The following is a 21834-nucleotide window of genomic DNA, read 5'->3' on the forward strand; positions in this document are numbered from 1 at the left end:
CTAGGATAGACTGCAGAGAGGGTCCAGGTTAAGGATTTGCCACAGGAGAACAACAGCCTTCTTTGTTATCCTTGTCAGGAATGGCATCTGGGTAGTTACCCCAGCTTTCCCTTAGCTCACGAGAAGACACAAATATCTAACCGAAGAATGCGACACTCGAGTTCTTACTGATGAACCAGAATTTCAAATCAAAGCTCCCACATTTTTTCAGGGATCAGCCAGGACCAGCTAGATTTCCATGCCGAAAAGCAGTTTTGTAAGAGATGTACTGATAAATCCCTACTTTCCACACCCCAAATTTAAAGGGATTACTAAACTCCCTTAGGAACATTAATTGTTTGGGGTGCCTGTCCTTTAAGCATCTGCCTTCGGCTTGGGTCATAATCCTAGGGTCCTGGGATAGAGACCCATGTTAGGTTCCCTGCTTGGTGAAGAGTCTGCTTCTCCCTCTCCCTCTCCCCACTGCTTGTGCTTTCTCTCTCAAATAAATAAAATCTTAAAAAGAAAAAAAAAAGGAATATTCTTGTTTGGGATACATTCCATAGAAAATAAATGGGAGGATAAATGGACCAAAAACAGAGAGAGAGAGAGATTAGATTAGAAGTACAACAGGATGTTTGCTCACTCAATAAAAACTGACTATGTTAAAAAAGAAATAGGGGGCGCCTGGGTGGCTCAGTGGGTTAATTCTCTGCCTTTGGCTCAGGTCATGATCTCAGGGTCCTAGGATCGAGTCCCGCATTGAGTTCTCTGCTCAGCAGGGAGCCTGCTTCCCCCTCTCTCCCTGCCTCTCTGCCTACTTGTGGTCTCTGTCTGTCAAATAAATAAATAAAATCTTTGAAATTTAAAAAGAAAGAAAGAAAGAAAAGAAAAGAAAAGAAAAGAAAAGAAAAGAAAAGAAAAGAAAAGGAAAGGAAAGGAAAGGAAAGGAAAGAAAAGAGGTCCAAAATGGTGCCCCTGATACTAAGGCCACATCACCAACAGGGACTTAATGCCTAACCGAACTGGGCACTTGAGTGGCTCAGTTAACTAAGCGCCTGCCTTCAGCTTAGGTCAGGCATCCTGGGGTCCTCGGATCGAGCCCTGCATAGGGCTCCTGGTTCAGCAGGGAGTCTGCTTCTCTTTCTGCCCCTCCCCTGCCTATTTTCTCTCTCTAAAATTAAAAAAAGAAAAGTAAGATCTTAAATTAAAAAAATAAAAAGTTTAAAAAAGACCTAACCTAACTGCATTTTCAGCTTATCTTAGAAATATAATCTTAACTAGTTAGTCTAGAACTATCTGGTCAGCACTAGTGAGGTAATCTGCCTGACAGACCCCTGCTATCCCCCAAAGGAGGGTGACCTTGCCTGAAACAATCCACTCTTTGCAAGTGCCTTCTGTGTCGTTCCCCCTTCTGTCTATAAGTGTTTCATTTTGTACAGCTCTTTGGAGCTCCTTTCTGTTGGCTAGATGGGAAGCTGCCCAATTCATGAGTAGCTGAACAAACCCAACAAGATCTTGAGAATTTACTCAGCTGTCTTCTGTTCTTCAACATAATTGGTGACAACTGTGGGATCTGAAGGAAACTTCTGATAACTTCGGGAACAACAAGAAACACAAACATGATACCCTCGAACCCTTCAAGTTCTCCTTGCGGTCCAAGGGCCATTGGTAAGTCCCTCTTGGTTGTGAGTCTGATTCTTTGTACTAATGGGCGGTAAGATGGCTCCCCACCTCACAGGCTTTCCACAGATCCTCCATTTGATTGGCAACCCCAGCCCTTGGTTCAGTCCCCGGATTCCACGTTGGGAACTGCTGGCGGTTCAGCTCACAGTTCCCCATCTGTCCCCATTCTTTGGAGTCTACTCCTTTTGTCCTTTCCCCAGTCCCCAGTTCCACGTGAGGAATTGCTGGTGGTTACTCAGATTGGGTCCAAAGTGATTTGTGTAGATGAAGGCTACTGTTAATCTCAGAGGCCCAAATCCACGAAACTAGTGAGCACAACCAAGCATGTGAAAGCTGTTAGAACGCATGCTACCTAACTCTTGAGACTCCTGTGTCTTAGGCTAGTCACCTAACTAAAGAATAAATTGGTTACAGGTTGGGTCACATTGACACTAGGGCACCTGCAACCTCAAGAAAATGTCCATGTGATGAGGTATCCTGTACAGCACCTTATAACTACCAAACGAGCAACATGTTCCCTTTAGGTATTAGGTTGGCTCCAAGGGCATCAAAACCTTAGCTTAAACAAACAAACAAACAAATAAAAACCCTTAAATTCTGAAGAGTTGAGGGCACTACCTTCCAGCAACCTGCTTATTTAATGGTTAAGAACTATGATTTGGGAAGCTATAAATATCTATAAAAATAGTAAAATCTTACTAAAAAACAACCTAGAATTACAATGGCCAATGTGGGAAACATTCCAATTAAACAAGGTATCCTGTTCTATTTGTTTGATTTGGGAACCCTTGCTTTTAAGTGTACTTCTTAAAAGCAAGGGTTCCCAAATCAAACAAATAGAACAGGATACCTATTTTAACAGATGTACAGAAGCTTCCAAAAGGTTTCAAGAATCCAAAATAGCTTCATTGAAAGTTTCACTGCAAAAAGGCTAATGAAAAATCAGACACAAAGGCATCTAAAACACCACCTAGGGGCACCTGGGTGGCTCAGTTGGTTGAGTGTCTGACTCCTGAGTTTGGTTTGAGTTGTGATCTTGGGGTTGTCGGGTTGAGCTCTGCAGTGAGCTCCATGCTGAATGTGGGGTCTACTTGGGATTCTCTCTCCCTCTGCCTCTGTCCCTCCCCTGCCATGCTCCTCTCTCTTGCTCAAAAAATAAATAAAACACCTAGGTCTTCCGCACTGGACCCTTCCAGGGGCACGTGATCAAAAAGCTGGCCTGGAAATCAATGCTTTATTGGCAATCAAGTGAGACACTGGAAAAGAGGTTTTCTCAAAGGTTTTGGGCATGTCCTTCACATATCTGCCTCTGTAGGAAGGTCCCCAGTGACGCAACTCTGTGGGATTTTCTGGCAAAGTGCTATGTTATTCCCTTAACTAAGGGGAAACTCAAAACTAATGAAAATCCTTGCCAAGTTCTGGTAGACACTGGAGCTACATTCTCTTCTTTAAACCCCACGCAGAGTCTATAGATGGGACCCTCAAAGACTGGCAGAAGCCAGCTAAACTAAGAATTCCTACTAGAGGCTCTTCCTGCTGTCTCTCTCATCAGTAGAGAAAGAAAAAGGAATTATCTTCCGCAACCTCCCTGGGGAGGGCTCTTGATTCCAAAGGATTGTTCAATACTGCCAGGAATATTTACTGTTTGTTCTAGCTCCAACTTGACAAAATATTTGGGAAAACTTTATTTATTTATTTATTTTTAAAGTAATCTCTCTACACCCAACATGGGGCTTGAACTTACAGCCCTGAGATCAAAGGTTGTAAACTCACTGTGATCAGAACATGGCCAAATTGGAAGCTGATACTCAGAGGCTGATAGGAATTTTTTTTTAAGGCCTTCTCCCCTAAATGAAAATAAAACTATGTATCCAGAGTGAAAGTAAAAAATTTCTGAAGCCTTTGTAGAAGAATTTGCTAAAACATTCCAAAGACAAACGGCTCCAAATCCAGAACACAGCAATCCTTTGACTTTGATCAGAAATCTTTTTCTTGATATTAAAAAAAAAAGCAAATTAGAGATGACGCAGTTTACATGGGGAGATCAGCCTATGCTATCATTTAAGTTACAGCCCAGTTCCTTGAGAAATTAAGAGAGTCTGTCCTTCCCTTACAAATCTTTACAAAACCAGAAATGCAGCTCTGGAAGCAATTCCAAGTCCACCTGTCCTTTTTACCGACCCCAAACCTCCCCGAGTTTTCTCAGAAGTTTTGTAAGGAGTAGGAAAATTCAGACTTTAGGGAACAAAAGTACTTCTTTAAAAAAATTTTTTTTAATTTTTAATTTTTTAAAGATTTTATTTATTTGACATAAAGAGAGCGAGAGAGCACAAGCAGAAAAAGTGGCAGAGGAAGAGGGAGAAGCAGGCTTCCTGGAGCCTGATACGGGGCTCGATCCCAGGACCCCAGAATCACAACCCAAGCCAAAGGCAGACACTTAATTGACTGAGCCACCCAGGCACCCTCAAAAGTACTTCTTAGAGGAACTTGCATTCTTTCCCTGAGCCTTTGAGAGAGAAGTGCTCTACCTGGTTGTCTCCAGGAACTCTCATCTAGACCTTCCCCAATTCCTGGGACTGAAGAAAGAAGTGCGGGGAGGCTATTTACAAATACAAATTGCTGTAGAGGCTCCCTTGTTCCAAATCTGGTCGGCAGTTTCCATACATTTACTTTTAAGGACAACTATAAATCTTCAGTGTATCCCCACAAATATTGGTAGAAAAAGCTTTAGACATCTAAGCAGATAACCTTATTTTATCTGCCAGAAACCTGATTTGGATCCAAATGCTCTTTTATAAACTAGTGAGTTTCGCATTCCCATACCCATCTTATTGCTAGAATTTTAAAGTGAAAGCTATAAGGGCTCTGTTGGCATATGCCTGTATGTTTACGGGGGCCTATACATATGTGTGTCATAGATATATGGTACATTCTTCCTCTGAATGGTACTGCCACAATTCATATGCAAAAGGGCTCTATTTAATCGGCTTAAAAACAAACAGGCATTTATATCAAATATTCCTAAAATTCTCAGAAATAAAATAGAAATTAACCCCAATGCCTTTCAGGTTCACATGTTCTGAGAAAATATTCGGAATTAAAGTTAATTTAAGTTTGTTGACTCAATTAAAATAGACATGTCTTCAGTGTTGTCAGAATTAAATATAATGCCGACATACATTTAGTCTACATAGGTTTACAATTAAAATAACCTGATATTATCTACACGATAATATGATACAAACATATGATAGCTATATTATATCGTCAACAGGAAAAATGAGAGAATGAAGACTGACTTTGTCTAATGTCTCATGAAGTTTCCCTGGGTCATGAAACAAAAGTGTATGCTTCTAAAAATTATTAAATATATTCATACATTTGCCAACGTAATGAATACTGGTGTAACAGGCAGATCACAACTGCTTACGTGTTAGTTTTCACTAGAAACTAAAGTTTCTAAGGGTTAAAAATTCTAAATAATATGTAATCAAAGCTACTGGAAATAATAAGAGAAACATCTCTATACGCAAGGAAAGCAGGGTATGGTTTTTGGTAAGAAAAGGTTTGAGGAATGGAGAGACATTTTTATTGAGGGAGAAGACATTTTCTCCTAAAGTGAGGCTACTTATTTCAGAATGCAAAAGAGGAAAAACACAGGACAAAATCTGAATGTAAAAAAGATGTAGAAGGTTTGTAAAAAAGGAAATCTTGGGAAAGGAATTTTATGCGTGGTCAAGTTGGCTAAGATTAAAATGAATTTATTTGAACAAAAAAGCAGTTTTAAGATAAAAAATAAGCTGGTACAAAATTAGAATTTGGTTTTCTCTCTGTTAAAAGGACAAAGTTTTCTTGGACTATTGGTCTAAATGAAGTCTTTATGACCTTGAACTACCTGGTATTTAGCAGAGGGCTCCTGGAACATCTCAAAAAATTTATTCTCTCCATACAAAGGGGTAAGGAAAACTAACTGGGCTTATTTGCTATGTTAAATTACATGGAAAGCATTGTCAAACGGGGAAAATCCTAAGCTTGCTTTATTCTGTACTTGTGTAGGTATGCAAGTGTTCCAGAAACTGTATGAAATGCCTGGAAATCTGCATGTTCTAGAAAATTATCAGTAATAATTCTAGTTACTATCCTAAAATGTTGTTTATCACAGAAATTACTAAATTTCTTTATCAAATGAACTCTCATCAGATCTTCAGTAATGCACATTTTTAAGTCTTTGTCACTTGCAGAGAGTTACTGTTCTACTCTGATGCTCTTCTGATGTGTTTCGGGCACCTGGGTGGCTCAGCTGGTTAAGCGCCTGCCTACAGTCAGGTCATGATCCAGGAGTCCCGGAATCGAGTCCTACACTGGGCTCCCAGCTCCGCGGGTAGTCTACTTCTCCCTCTGACCTTCTCCCCCTCATGCTCTCACTCTCTCTCTCTCAAATAAATAAATAAAATCTTTAAAAAAGAAAAAAGAAAGAGTTTCTGCTCAAGTGCTCCATCTTCAGAGAGAACAGGTTTGTACTTTGGGAAGAACTTCGGCAAGTACAGGTTTCTGATCACTTTAAGATCATACAACTGTCCTCGGTAAGAATTTCCAGAACACCAGAACCGGATTCAGGCAGAACAGATGTTAATTAAATGACTGGATGACTGGAGGAGGATTACGGCTTTTTGTTTGAGACACTGCTGGTTCCTCTCAATGTTCTGTTTTTCCAAATTTTTTAAGCTACCTCTGACTTACGGCAGTCTGATAAAGCATACCTTTGCAACAAAAGTATGAATGAAACATTTCCTTTTTCTCCCTACCTATTCCCTCCAGAATTCAGAAGCTCTCGAGCATTCTTTTCATGGTAATAGTTAGGTATTTGTGTAAATTCAGTAAGACTTGTTCTCCTTGTAACAGAACAAAATTAAAAACACGGGCTATATTACCGAGGACTTGACTGAAATGTCATATTTAAGAGCGATATATATAGACTCAGATATGACAGACAGTTTAAGGAACTGCTGGGAAAAAACACTTGGTATCTTGCTTATAAAAGATTCCTAGCAGCCTTACCAGATGAGTAAGAAAGGTCAGTTCCTAGCAGGCCCAGAAATCTCAGGTTATTTGGGGGAACCTTACGAAGAGAGAAATTCACCCAAATTATTGGTACTGCTGGTAAATTCTGATGGTAAGTCCTTGGAATGGCTTCCTGGCCTCAGAGGCTATTAGGAGTTCAATCTGATTCTTTATGAAAAGTTCCTTCCACAAAGCAGTCTTAAACGGAGCTTATATGACCAATCACTATTCTTGTTGCATTTATCTAAGTAATCAGGCCAATTTTAATGAAAACAAATTAGTTTTTGTGGTAATTATTTTTAATTAAAAATGGGGGTAACTGTAAAGAAAAATGGTCTGCACTTTTGTAGATATTAGATTCTAATCCTGTTAATTTTCTTTGAGCTTCTGTTATATACCTGTAAACTGAACTGGATCCTGAATTTCTTCCAGTATCTAGCAATGACTCTCCCAACTAACATTTTTTTTTTTTAAGATTTTACTTATTTATTTGACAGAGAGAGATCACAAGTAGGCAGACAGAGAGAGGGAGAAGCAGGCTCCCCACCAAGTGGAAAGCCCAATGCAGGCCTCGATCCCAGGACCCTGAGATCGTGACCTGAGCTGAAGGCAGAGGCTTAACACACTGAGCTACCCAGGTGCCCTCCAAACTAACATTTCTAATTTTTCTTCCAGCCTTTTGATTTGGAATCAAAAAGACAAAGACTGCCCTTGAATCCCTTGGAAGAGACTCCAGGTCCTCCTCACCACCCAGATGGCATCCAGACCCAGGGGCAGCTACATAAAATCACTGAACTAAGCCACCTGGCTTAACAAAGGGACTCAACACGGTCTTCGATTTTGATTTGGTACGGGTCTTGGGGACCATGGCTTGAAGTCCACTCTAGACATTAGAAATCACACTGTGTATAATAATCATTGTAATCTCCCTGGTGCACTGTATTTCCTCAAAAAGTTTTAAATGCATGTTCATAGCCACCAACCACCAAAGATCTGCCTAAGACTGGAATGTCAAAAAAAGAACGAGGAGAGCTACTGATTGAAAAAAATGAGAACCTGAAGTCATGATCTGTGAATACCACAGAGATTCGGCAAGAAAACTGTAAGAACTTGAGAGCAATAGCTGGGAGAGGCGCTGATGTCTTAGAATTTGTTCACATCTCTAGGTTAAGCTGAAAGTCTAACCAAAAGGGAGGAATTGTTAAAAAAGAGACAACAGGACCCAAATGGAGTCACTTGTGCTAGGCCCACATCACCAAACCGAGACTTAATACCTAACCTAACCATAGATTCAGCCTCTCCCAAGAATGTAATCATAGTCTGGAATTACTGGGTCAGCACTAATGGGGTAATCTGCCTGACGGGACCCCTGCCATCCTCCAAAGAAAGGTGACCTTACCTGAAACAATCCATTCTTTGCTAGTGACTTCCCTGTCCTGCCCCCTTCTGCCTATCAAAGTCTTTCATTTCGTACAACTCTTCAGGGCTCCTTTCTGTTTGCTAGGTCAGATGCTGCCCAATTCATGAATCACTGAATAAAGCCAATAAGATCTTTAAAATCGATTCAGCTGAATTTTGTTTTTTTACATTTAATACTACTATGTATCAGTCACTCTGCTGTCACTGGCCTTTCCAAACAAAACATACTAGAAGGCCAAGTGTGAACATGTGGACAAAGATTTCACCCAGCTGAGGGTTTCTTGGCTAAGAGCCCCTAGGACTAATCAGCAAGGTAACAAAACAGTCACACGGGTGCTGGAGAAAAGGGCACAACCATTCTCGTTCTTTCAGCAAGTACTGATAAGGTAGCTTGTACTTCCTAGGTATCGTGGAAAATGGGTCACGGAAGCCAAGGCATTTTCTTCACTCACTGCAGAGTCTGGCCAGAGGCTCCCCCACCAGAAGTCAGTCTCCACTGTCAAGCATGGGCTGAGATCCCAGGGCAAGAGCAGAGAGACCAAGTACCAAGTCAGTGCGGGAGGCAGCAGGGTTGAGGCAAGCCAGGAGAAGGAGAAGCACTGTGAGTGACAGGTCAGGGCAGGTCTAGAGCTGTGTCCTGGAAGCCAGGAAGCTGAGGGTCATCGGGGAGGTGCAGGAGCAGCGTTCTAAAGGGAGTGGCCATGAGTGCATGGTAGCAGGATGACTGAGGATCAGGGGCTTCTGAAAGCCATACAGATGCAGGGGATTGAGAGCAGTGTGAGTTGAAGAGGTATGGCCTTGAACGATGACGACAAAAGTGTCCTCTTCCAAAGCATGAAATGGGTGAGTAAGAAGGGGCTAAGGAGGCCAGGCGAGGGGTTAGGACAGTGATGTGCTCTGACACTGAAGTTGTGTGGGCGGCAGGAACAGAGAGAAAAAATGGGATATGTGACACGAAGGAGGGCTGAAAGGGTCTGGAGCCTTTGATCGGAAGGGTACAGAGCAGGAAGAGGGCAGGTTACAAGAGATGAGATTTGTGTCTGGGTTGCCGATAGCAAGACGGGCTGGTGACACAAGAAAGGGATGCTGGTAAGGGATCTGGCTTCAGAAAGACGTCTAGGACTTCCATTTGGTAATGACTTAGGGAGAAGTATATAGACACGGGTATGGAGTTGAGGCTAGAGCTCAGGGTTGAATGCACAGACTTTGGAGGGAATACGGTTGATAAAGATGTCGTGAGAACAGCCTGGCAAAAGAATACTGGAGAGCAGTGGGCAGCCAGTCCGGTGCAGAGAAGGACAAAGGGGACGGAGCAGGAGTGATCAGAAAGCATCTGGGCAAAACTGGGGGAAGAGGACGCATCTAAGGGAGAGGTGAGAGACATCGGGCACGCAGTCAGGCTGGGACAGCGGAGAGGGTGTCAAAAACGCCCCAAAGACATCCTGGGGCGCCCATTCTGAAAACCAGCCTCCTGAATAATAAAAATGGAATATTTAGTTAGAAGGGACCTTAGAGACCACTTAGCTCAAACTACTCATTTTAAAGTTGAGGACACGTAGGCCCAGAAAGTTACCAGAGTTTTTCACAGAGAAGAAACAAAGAGATAAAGAGAACAAAAGGTGGGGTGCCTGGGTGGCTCAGTGGGTTAAAGCCTCTGCCTTCAGCTCAGGTCATGATCCCAAGGTCCTGGGATTGAGCCCCACATTGGGCTCTCTGCTCCACAGGGAGGAAGCAGGCTCCCTCTCTCTCTGCCTGCCTCTCTGCCTACTTGTGATCTCTATCAAATAAATAAATAAAATCTTAAAAAAAAAAAGAGAGAGAGAGAGAGACCAAAAGGTCCTTGACCGGGGTGACAGAGCTGGGAACATGGAGAAGCCAGGACTGAAAGCCAGTTGTCTTCTTTTTTATTATTGTAAAGCTCATTTATGCTTTCCAACATACTTTATATACCAATGATCGGAATTTCTGAAATCAGGTAATCCTCTTATGTCATAAAATCCACAGTTAGAGAGAAATAAGAAATAGAGAGGTCACTTCTCTGATTCATAGTGTGAAGTTCTCTTTTCTAGAGCCCTGTGTTCTCTTTGAACCCCTCTCTGCTTTTTAATGTTGATGTACTGCTGCTGCAAGGAGCAGCTCCAATAGGGACCAGGATGGTCCCTGAGAATACAGCACAGAGGAGATGGGGAGCGGGATTCCTGAAGGTTCAGAGGACAAGATGGTCAGTCCCCACAGTGAACTGGCCATCTGGAGGATCAAGGAAAATGAACTCAGACTTAAGACCCAGTAAGGTGATGAGATCACACAACAGGGCCGCCCACGTGACTAATGGCCCAGGCAGGTCCCCATTAGAGAGTGAGTGTATCCATCTGTCCCTCAACCTCGAGTGCTCAGGAGTTTGTGCCTCTGCCAGCAGAAGGACACACACTCCAACATTTTCCAAAGGATAATGAGCAAAACCATTTAAATAGAGTCCACTTAGATGTAACTTCGTTGAGCTATTTTAGGGTTATGTGGAAATCCAGATCATTTCCGGCTGCTTCTGACCTGTCTCCAGATCTCTTACCAGCGTTAAGAGAATTTGTTTAGGGGCAGCTGGGTGATTCAGTTGGTTAAGCATCGGGTGTCCTGCTCAGTGGGAAGTCTGCTTCTCCCTCTCCTTCTGCCCTTCCCCCACCCTGCTCGTGCTTGCTTGCTCTCTCAAATAAATAAATAAAATCTTAAAAAAAAAAGTTATTTGTCTAATGGGTCTGTCCTGGCACACGCTCACCAAGCAATGGCTCATTTTCTCCTGTAGTATCTTCTTAGCCAATGTAAAGTTCATTGGAAAAATTTTTTCTGCCCATTATCTTGATGCTGTTCTCAGTGGGCATCTCTGTAAGGTTAGTGGCACAGAAAAGGCTACGTTAAAACAGGTTTAGGGCAGAGGAGAAGGTGATGGACTCTGGACCCAGGGTCAAGGGTGCGGCTCAGCCGCTTATCTAAAGTGGACCCAGGAGAGAACAGCAGTGGCAGCTCCAACAACGGAAACGTGAGGCCAGCACTTGGAACAAACTGGAACAAAATATGCTCAGGAAATGTTTCCAAATACAAAAGAGTTATGTTAGATGAGCTCCAAGAAAAGCTTTTGAACTCTGAGTGGTGAGATCCTTACAAAACAAAGAAATTTGATAAATCTTGTACTCAAGTCAGAAATGGGAATGAAAGTAAAATACAGGCTTATCAACCACCTCCACCGCAACCACAATACCAGGGGATGTGGCCGCCCCCCGAAAAGTGACTGACACAGGAACAGGTCTGACGGGTAACCATTTCCAGGAAGGGAAGTTTCGACAAGGCAACCAGCAGCCTGGCTTACCAGATCCCAAATCAGGGTGACTGAGGTTTTTCAAAAGGGATGCTATTAATCCAAATTAATAGCAAGGGGAAAGGAAATGAGAATGGAACAAACTTGCTGACCGCACGTAATGCTCAGAGCAGAAAATACCATGCTGGCCGCTTTTGGACTCACCTCATTTGATCCTCGTAACAATTCTAATGAGGTGAGTGCCAAGCTCATTCTACAGCTAATATAGAATATTCCAAGATGTTCTTAAAAACTAGGTAATGTGCCTTAAGTCACAATGCCAGTAAGTGGAGGAGTGAGTATTTCACCTGGGACTGTTAATTATACTGTGGCCATTTTAAAAAAAAATAGGTCCCTACTTACTTTAATTTCCTTTGGGATTTGCACCATTCACTTGACAGATATTTACAGAGAATCCGCTACATAAGATGCCACTATTGCAGATGATGGAGATCCAGTAAGGACTCGAGTCTCTGCCTTCAAGAATTTAATTCTAGTGTATCTGTACTTCAAGGCCGCATTGTGTCCAATTCAGAGTCACGAAGAGGAAAGATAGGGACTCAGTGACCTCAAGAATTCGAATGTTTATTTACCTACGGGAAAGCGGAACTACATTTGCACTCGGGAGTTTACCAGCATTCATTATTCTGACCTACGTACGACTTAGACACACACCTACAACTTCAGTGCATGATATGAAAGCTGGCACACCAGGCAGTGGTAACTGGATACAAAATGTGCCCAGAGCAAAGAAGACGCAACCAGTAGAAGCTCTATTAATATCACTAGAGAATCACTTGAGGAAGTAAAAGTTGTAAGAGGAAGTAGAAAGGTCTGGGTACTCCAGCCAATAAAGTTGAGACGTTCTTAACTATTTGCTGAATGCACAAATAATCTCATCAGTGAAAGAAAAATATTTGGGAGAACATTCTAAAAAATGACTCAAAGCTCTAACCAGAGAGAAATTTAAAAAATAAATAAAGTTTCCCATGAAGAGCAAAAGAATATTCCCCAACCTACGAATCTGCCATTAATGGAACTCAACAGAGAATAAATGAGTAATCCGGCCACTGGGGTAACAAGACGAGTACTGTCTAAGCAAAATGGCTTAGCGAGCTATGTGGCAAAGCTTCAGAAGAACAGGTAGGATTCTTAACCTATGGACTAGACCCACTAGGCAGACAAAGAGGGCCCTTCCATAGACCCACCCAGGCCAACTCATGCAGGAATCAGCCTGGCTAGTGATGGACGCCATTCAAGTCAGATAGAATCAGTGCAATGTCAACTTGTCCGCACAGTGTGCTCCATCCAGAGGACAAAAACATGGGAAACAGAGGGAGATGGAATTTTCTATGTCAAGATTGTTTGGATCCTAATTGATGTCATTGCTCTCTCTACCTTCATTTCCTTCTTGCCCACCCTCTGTGAAAGGTGGCACAGGGTAAGGGGGAGGCGGACCCACACTAACGAGGCAAAGTGTTTGAGAGACTGGAGACCCACCCACCCTTCCAGGACAAGAGTTGGAAAACAGATTTACAAATGTGGCAAAACAGTAATGACTGGTGAATCCCATTGTGGGTTTCACTGTATTACTCTTTCAACTTTTCTGCACACTTGACATTTTCCAAAAAAAAAAAAAAAAAAAAAAGGTTTGAACCAACGAAAAGAAAAAAAGCATGCAGCTTCAAAGAGACTGCAATGGAGAGTGATGAAAATTGTACCAGTTCCCACGTCTAGGGGCAAACAGTGGTAAGCTCTGGATAACTTTAAACTTTAAATCTTAAACTATCAACTTGTACCAACAACCCTGGAGATAAAAAAAAAAAAAAAAAAAGGAGGCTTGGTCAGGCCCTCTCTCATGTCTGATCGTCTGTCTCTCGGCTGGGGCCGGCCATGTGCTGACCAGCGGAGATCGCCCTCCGTGCTCCCTCAGAGCACGCACCAGGGTCCAGAAGACTGCATCTGAGTTCTGTGACCTGAGATCATTCTTTTCCCCAATGTTCTCAGAGACAGAGGCAGACACCCTTGTCTGAGGACATAACGGCACCAAGGATTAAACGGGAGCAATTTTTCCTATGCCTATAATTGGAAAAAGAACTGCCAATGTGGAAGTGGAAAAATAAGTCGCCAAAGGACGAAATTCATTCAGATGACAACCTATTCCATTGCTGGCCATTCCAGGAAAATAGGGAGTGGAGCTTTTTCATGGGAAGGAAATCTGTTATTCTATATATACCATAATTCACTTCATGACTTAGTCCGGAAGGAAGGGAAATCTATTTGAGTTCAGCACCTGCCTGACTAGTCCCCTGTTGACCTGCCCACTCCCTCTGCGCCCCCTCCACCCCACCCTCTGTAAGGAACAGAGGACCAAAATAGCTCCCCTCTGTGCTCCACCAGGACTCATAGGCACACCACACACTCTCCCCAGAAGGCACAGCCCGACCTCCAGGGCTGGGATTTACCAATGTCACTCAGCAAGGTGAGGATGGGTCCTTCCCGCAGGCCACAGCAGTTCTCAAACTGGTTCAGGTACTGTCAAGAAGGTGAAAAGAAGCATCAGAGTGAGCGGTCCCTGACCACCAACAAGCCCACAGTGTGTTTTCCCAGCTGAAGTCATCTGGGGGCTCACCCCAGGCCCCGGATCTGGGGACCTGGGTTAACAGGTGGCCTTAACAGCAGGACTGGCAGGAATTGGCCCAAGGTGGAGGAGGAGGAAGCAGAAGTGAGAACTCCCAGAAGTGCTAAGGCACTCACAGGTGAGGTGTCTGAGTCATTCTAAAAGGAGGGCTTTTCAGGCTTACCTGAGCTGCCCGTTCTGAGGGAGGCAGGCCAGAGGAATGCTGCTCCTGAGAGTCCCACAGAGGGCTGGGTGGAAGGCACTCAGTAAACTCCACACTCTGACCACTCCCCCAGCATGGCCAGTGGGACGATGATGGGGGAGTAGTTAATGAGCGCTTACCACGTGCTTGGGACCCAGCAAACCTCTGCACAGTTTAGCTCAGTGAAGCTCTACCTACATAGAGGCTGAGCTCCCACTGCCACCAAGGGAGGTCGGCATCTGCACCTCAAAGGTGAGGAGCCGGAGACCGGAGGGCTTCAGTAAGGCCTGCTCACACAGCCACTCCAGCGCGGCCGTGGGATATGCAGCTGAGGCCTGAGCTCAAACACTCGCCCTCTCTGCCCTCCCAGCCCTGGCTCAGTCCGCGGCTGGCGGCTGGCCTCAAATGAAAACCATGGAGAAGATAACTTCCCAGCTGAGGGTTATAGTCAGTAAGGAACATTTATATTCAAGAACACTGAAGAGCCCGTTTCGTGAGCTGGGCATACAGACTTCACTCTTTTCATCGGTTTTGGCTTCTACCTTTGCTCAAGCGCTGGCCTAGCTGGTCTCTTGGTGCCTAGGGGAGGAGGCTTTGAACTCTTGAGAGGAGGGAAAGACAGGCTCCCTCATTTGGAGAATACAGGTCCCAGGCACTGTGGGCAGCGGTGCCTTTCCTGCACTACCCACCCTACCCCCCATCATGGGGGGCCCCACGGACAGAGGCCCCTCAGGGCGCAAGGGCTTCCTGTCTCCCCCAGGTCATCCTGTGCCCCGTGGCGGGTCAGTCATGCTACAGCGTGCGTCACCTTCTTCCCTGGCTGACTGGCTCTTTGCTGCCTGCAAGATCAAGTCTCAAGTTCTCTGCTGGGCTTCTGAGCCCTCCGTAATCAGGTCACATCCCACCAACTCCCATGCTGCCCTCCAAGAACCACCGGTTCCACTGCAACAACATGACTCTCTCTCCCATTTTAAAGAACCGCATTCAGGGCGCCTGGGTGGCTCAGTTGATTAAGCAACTGCCTTTGGCTCAGGTCACTGTCCCGGAGTCCAGGGATCGAGTACCGCATCAGGCTCCCAGCTCCATGGGGAGTCTGCTTCTCCCTCTGACCTTATCACCTCTCATGCTCTCTCTGTCTCTCTCTCAAATAAATAAATAAAATCTTTAAAAAAATAAAGAAAGAACTGCATTCAGTAATCGGATGGTTGTCAAAGGTTAGGAAAATAAAGAGGAAAAGTGAAGCATTATCAACTTCCCCATTTCTCATCCGTTATCAGTCCCCGGCTTGTAGGTCACGCCAATGACTGTTCACATCCTGCTGTGCCACTCCCGCGACCTGCCTAGCTCCCGTGGCAGGAGAAAACCACTCAGGCAGAAGAACCCTTGTGGAAAGTTTCCTCTACAAAAAGAAAGCGGAAGGTGCCAGAATAGTCATGGAAACAGCACACGAAGCTAGGTCCAAGAAACTGCCATGTCAAGACAGAAAAAGTGCCTGGGTATCCTGCCTCCCACCCCCCCCCACCAAACCCCCCTTAATACTGTGACCCTTCTTCTAAAGTGAAGAGTTCAGGAGATGTGCACTAAGAGCAACCTCGTTTTCAACACAAAAACAACTTCGCTGTCCAGAGACAACTTTTATTTTGCTTCCTCCTATGTGGCATTCTTCAGCGTCCTGGGTGGAGAGGGGCCTGCAGTTGGCATCCCATGGGCTGTGACCCAAGCTCTTCCACACTGCAGCTGCACCAAGCCTGGTAACTTGCCTCACCAGCCTGGGCCATGGTCTACAGCCTTCCCGTGGTACCAGCATCACAGGGATGTGGAAAATCCAACAAGGCCAAGTACAAAAGCAGGCTGTATAAACGCGTTGGAGACCACGCTGGGGAGGGGGCCGGGCACAACCGTCTCTGAGACAAGGGAGGGCTGCAGGCACCGACCCTGCAGGACGTGCTCTGGTAAGGAGAAGTAAATGCGCTAGAGGGACAAACGCCCAGATGGTGAGTCAGTGGTGGCTCTGGAACAGCAGCCCAGTTCCCTGCTTACTAAGCCAGCTCCCTTCCTGCTCCACTCTGTGACCCTGTCTGTAGTGCGGCCACATCTGGGGGACAGAACCTTCCCCATAAGCACAGCGGTGACGCGTACGCTGAAGGACGGCGGTGGCCCTAACATGCTCAGGGAAAGAAAGTTTGTTTTGGAACTGGTCCAGTCTTTCCCCATCCTCCAAACCTGGTGACTTTTTCTTGTCATTTCAGGAATCACCGTGCAGGACATACATTCAGCGAGCCCCTCCCTGACTTTCCCGTAAGAGCTCCTGATTCAGTCCCTTGATTCATATCACGCACATCGCCCCACCCTGAGCACAGAAGAGGGGCATCTGGGAAGGAAAAGCAAGCCCGCCGGAGGCACCACGGCTGCCTGAGCTTCCTGACAAGGAAGGGGGCAAAAGTCATCCCTGCTGCTCCCTGCCCAGACGGGCTGCACCCAGCCACCCTGCGCCCAGCCACCGCGGAAGCCTCACCTTGCGGAGATCTCCTCCCTGGCAGTACTCCATGGCCAGCAGGGGCAAGTCATTGGGAGCCAAACTCTGCATCCCCTCGGGGACGTCCCGGGCAGCCACCACATTGGGGTGGTTCAGCCTAGGAAGGAGACAGCAGTGAGGGAAAAACCCAGGCTCTGGCTCAAACCCGCTCCCTGCTCCCCGCTCCATCCGTGTCTCAGCAAAGCTTTACAACAAAGGCCCAGACTAGCCGAGGGCCCCCCTGGGGTAAGTGGGAGGATGGAGGTCAGGCACGGACTAGTCACCTCGGCCCTGGGTCCAATAGCATTCACCCAGCTCTACTTTCAGCACCGTGAGCTCAAGGACTGTGAGGGCCTCAGGTGCAACTAAATTTTCTTAAGAGTGTCCCATACCAAGTCCTCACTGAACTTCAAAGCTGCTCTGAAAAGCAGAGAAAGTAGAGGGACTTCCAGCCTCAGGCCACTTAAGCAGGGATGGGGTGTGTGTGTGTGCATGTGCACGTGTATGGAAACAAGGTGATGTCTCCCTTTTAAGAAGTTCACGCAGGGAGCACCTGTTTGAGGCCTTAGAATGACTAGGTTGCTAAATGCTTACCTAAACCCCTCACTACCTGGGAGTACAGCGCCCAGCCAGGGCCTGACAGACCATCCCTGTCCCCCACTGGGGGAGTAAGTATCTGCCACCGGTTCACAGCAGGGAGAGCCATACACAGCCTTGGAACCAGAAATACAGGAGGGAAAAAGAGCATCTCTGCTGTGACAAAGATAAAGTCACGGTGATGGCCATTTAAAATTATTTAATACAAGAAATAAAACTGACCAAAAGCCCTTGGGAAAGCCCAGAGTTGGACACTAAGGGCCATTCCTCTAGAAGTCATCTGTTACCCTGATTGAGCTCAGGACTGAGGTTTATGACTTTTCCAGATACAGCAGGTGGGGCTGTTGCTCCAGATCCCAAAGCTCAGAGGGCTTCCCTCCAACTTCACAGCAGTGTCCCAAGGCCCCTCAGCTCCCCGCAGTCTCCTCGTCCACCTGCAGTGACGAGCCCTCACCTTCTCATGATCTGGATCTCCAGGCACCACCGCTCTCGATTCCGGGGGCTGAGCTCCTGCCGGCACTGCTTGATAGCAATCTGCTCACCTGTTTCCTGCAGAGAGCAAGCACAGGGAGGGGATGAGCAGAACTCACGACCAAGCCCACCAAGAAAGCCAGGGGTCGAATATGAAATTGTCTCCTTAGGGCCTAAAGCATGGATTGTGGGACCTCTGCGATCCCAAGGTCCACATATGTATCCTCTGATAGATGTCCCCAAGTCACTTGCCAGCCTCTCAGGCTGGCCTCCACACCCCCACCTCTTCCAGGACTTTCTCCCTTCTAGCCAACCAGAGTCTACACCAACGCCTTGTTTGGTTTCCACCTCCTCCGTGAAACCTCTGCTCACCACTCCTGCCGAAGAGATCTCTCACTTCTCTGTGCCCCAGCTGCTAGACAGAACCACAGGACACTGCCGGTATTGACCATTCTGACCCGATGGCACTTGCCATCAATGGCACTTGCCTGTGATTCAACATAACAGTTACTGCCACACTGCCTCCGTAGTTTATGTAAGAGTTTCGTTTCTCCAGAGAGAAGGCAAACCTAGCATGGTAGCTGGAACATGGAGGATGATTCAATTTAGCGTTTACTAGCTCTGTGACCTGGGGCAAAGCATTTGGTCAGACTCAGTTTCTTCATCTGTAAAATAAGAATGCCTACAGCCCCCTTTCGGAGCTATCCTGAAGCTCAGCAGCCAGCAGTGTCCAGCCCTTAGCAGGTGTTCAGTAACACTGCGGAGAGCAGAGCAGACCCAGGTCACGCAAGAACCCCGGCGTTAAGATCCCCTGCAGCTTGGCTCACCCTGGCTTTCCAGCCACTCTCCTGAGAGGCCCCCAGCCATCGGACACTGCAGCTGGTTCTGACCGCCTGTCCAGCCCCCTGCTTCTCGGGTCTGCGCTCTTGCTTGCGTGGGAGCGCAGGAGCTGCAGGGCCCACTTCAAGGGGCTGTGGCTCTGCTCTCCAAACAGGCCACTCCTTCACACACACAGCTACCAAAGACTTATGTTCTGTAGAGTCACAGGGTTATTTTCTCTTTTCTTGGTTAAATTACAGGCTTATCTTCATGCACATTAAGCACTTCTCCAGTAACTAGCATGATGCCCTCAGCTGAGATTTTGTGAATGGAAGTGAAGGCAATCCGTAAAACATTTCTGAATAATTCACTGACTGCCTGGGTCCTGAGGATAACTCGTCCCTTTTCTTGGTCCTCTAGGCAGCACCAAGGAGCCCCAGGGGACAGACTGAATGGGGCGAGCCCTATAGCTACAGTGCTAGAGGCAGCAGGGACAGTGGCTCTGGCCTCCGGTGCTCAGCCCACCACAGGGGGCAACCATGCACTGCTGCTACCTCCTCAGGCCCCAAGGGGCCTCCAGGATGGCTGAGGCATACTGGGTGGCCCTAGCCATGCCTCTGGTGGCAGGGGCCTGGAAGCCGGGCCCGCCGTCAGTGAGCAAGCGGACTTTACCAGCATCCTGTATATTCTGGTCCGTACAGCGGCGAATGACCTCCCCAACAGCCCTATGACTAGGTGAGAACCACGCCTGCAGGATATTTCCACAAGAAAAGACGGCAGAACAGTACCAAAATTCTACTACTTGCCCAACTGAAGATGGATATCCTAGAAGCTGTAACAGACCATTTTCTTAGTTTTGTCATTTTAGGAAAATGCATCCCCAAAAGAATCCTCATTCTTCTAACTGGAGCAATTCATACAGTGCTGAATGGGACTTGAATGAGACACGCCGAGGGGCACCCAGGGGGCTCAGTTGGTTGAGGGTCTGACTTTGGGCTGCCTCTCAAGTTATGATCTCAGGGCTCTGGGCTCAGTGGGTAGTCGGCTCCAGATTCTTTTCTTCCCTCTCCCTCTCTGCCACTCCCCCTGCTTGCATCTGTCTCTCCCTCCCTCTCTCTAATGAATAAATACAATCTTGGAAAAGACACACAGAGAACTGTGGCAGCCCTCCCCGCGTGCACACGACAGTCTCGCAGCAGCAGAACTACAACGCGGGCATGCATTTACCAGACTGGTCGTGATCCCTGCAGGAACACACACCCACCCAGTAAGAAAAAGGAAAATGAAGTCTCCAACCATGAGCACAAGTTGTCGAATAAAACCACTAACTCTCTTCTTGACAGACCAATCCCTAATCCGATATGCGTGAAAGAGAAGCTTTGGAAATACGGTGGAACCACCTTTTGCCTCTCCCAACTCGGATGCCAGAGAACAGGTTCAACACCTCTACGATCCTCGCAGAAGGAGCTTCTACCAAAGCCCAACACTGCTGCTGCATGTCACGCAATTACCTCATGTGCCTACTTTTTCTTTTTTTTAACAGGGCTACTGAAATACAATTCACGCACCGCACGACTGATCCATTCATGGTGCGCAGCGCACGGGTACGGGGGTATGGTTGGCATAGCGCGACCAAAGCCACACATCAATTTTAGAACATGTTCATCAACCACCACCATCCCCCGGGAAACCCCACATCCGCGAGCAGTCACTCTTCCCCCATCCCCTTGAGCAAAGGCAACCCCTACCTTTATGGATTCGCCTGTTCTGAACGTTTCACAGATGGAATCCCACGATATGGGGACTTTGGGGATGGCTTCTTTCAAGGCCTACCCATGCGGCAGCCACATGCCCGCTTTTGTAACGACACTCTCCCTGGTGCAGCCCGTGGCAACAGGCATTGATAGGGTCCTGACAGACGGTTCACACACTGCTATCAGAACCCCGATATTTGGCCCAGATCTGAGGCACTCCCTGAAGAGCTGACCTCTTCAAAACTCATAAATCCTGTTGCTAGTGAACCAACCAGTATAGTTGTAACAAGTGAACTCAGTAGAAATCCATCTAGTACTTTTCACAAGTTAGGGAACATGTGAAAATTCTGTTTCTTCACTGATGTACAGACTGGTGTTTAATCTCACAAAATGTTATACCCCCTACATCATGAATTTCCCAATTCCTGTCGGTTCTCAAACAGATTTAAATTTGCTTTCAAGTTTCACTTCCCCTGAGTGTTCAGACTCAAACATTTTTGCCCAATTCTAGGGTAACTTCATCAGTAGTGGTACTGACATGCCACTGGACATGCTGGTCTCCAGTCAGGTGGGATCACATGGAAACTGAGACTCGACTGCACAGTTCTAAACTGAAGGGCCAAGTGTCAAACAAGGTCACAGGGCTGAGGGAGTCCCTTCAGCAGGTAAGGTTTTGATGGACAGTCTGGTAAATAACAGTTTAGAACAAGATAATGCAACTCTTGGTCTGTTATCTCAGAAGGACTCAGAGCTTAAATCAAGATATTTAAGATCTGTACCTATTTTAACTTGAGTATACAGAACAGTGTGTTAGTTTTTTGCTTTGTTTTACTCCTGATATTAACAAATTGCCACAAATTGGGGCGCCTGGGTGGCTCAGTGGGTTAAGCCGCTGCCTTCAGCTCAGGTCATGATCTCAGGGTCTTGGGATCGAGTCCCGCATCGGGCTCTCTGCTCAGCATGGAGCCTGCTTCCCTCTCTCTCTCTGCCTGCCTCTCCATCTACTTGTGATTTCTCTCTGTCAAATAAATACATAAAATCTTAAAAAAACAAAACAAAACAAATTGCCACAAACTTAGTGGCTTAAGACCCAAATTTATGTCCTTACAGTTCTGGAGGTCAGAAGTCTGGTACAGATCTCACTGGGCTAAAATCAAGACGTCACCAGGGCCATGGTCTTTTCTGGAAACTTTAGGGAAGAATACATTTCCTTGACCTTTCCAGCTTATAGAAGCTGCCTGCATTCTTTGGCTCAGGGTCCCTCCCTCCATGCCCAAAGTCAGCAACGACCAGCTAACTCCTGTCACATTGCATTACTTTGGCACTGACTCTCCTGCCTCCCTCTCCCACTTTTTTTAAAGGATA

At 46.2% G+C, this 21834-nt stretch overlaps 1 protein-coding gene across 2 annotated transcripts in view; it reads right to left on the minus strand.

The window, feature by feature from the left end:
* The window catches only part of IKBKB (inhibitor of nuclear factor kappa B kinase subunit beta), a 61423-nt gene that overhangs the window by 28457 nt on the left and 11132 nt on the right, over positions 1–21834 (minus strand). For both annotated transcript variants that reach the window (XM_004775703.3, XM_013047423.2), the window contains exons 3-5: positions 17880–17974; positions 16829–16946; positions 13957–14026 (exon numbers count right to left, since the gene is read on the minus strand). In XM_004775703.3, the coding sequence (XP_004775760.1) occupies positions 13957–14026; positions 16829–16946; positions 17880–17974 (283 nt within the window). The remainder of the gene's footprint in view (positions 1–13956; positions 14027–16828; positions 16947–17879; positions 17975–21834) is intronic.

Source organism: Mustela putorius, unplaced genomic scaffold (genome assembly GCF_011764305.1).
Source record: "Mustela putorius furo isolate JIRA1106 unplaced genomic scaffold, ASM1176430v1.1 tig00003976_pilon_pilon_pilon, whole genome shotgun sequence".
Taxonomy (NCBI): domain Eukaryota; kingdom Metazoa; phylum Chordata; class Mammalia; order Carnivora; family Mustelidae; genus Mustela; species Mustela putorius.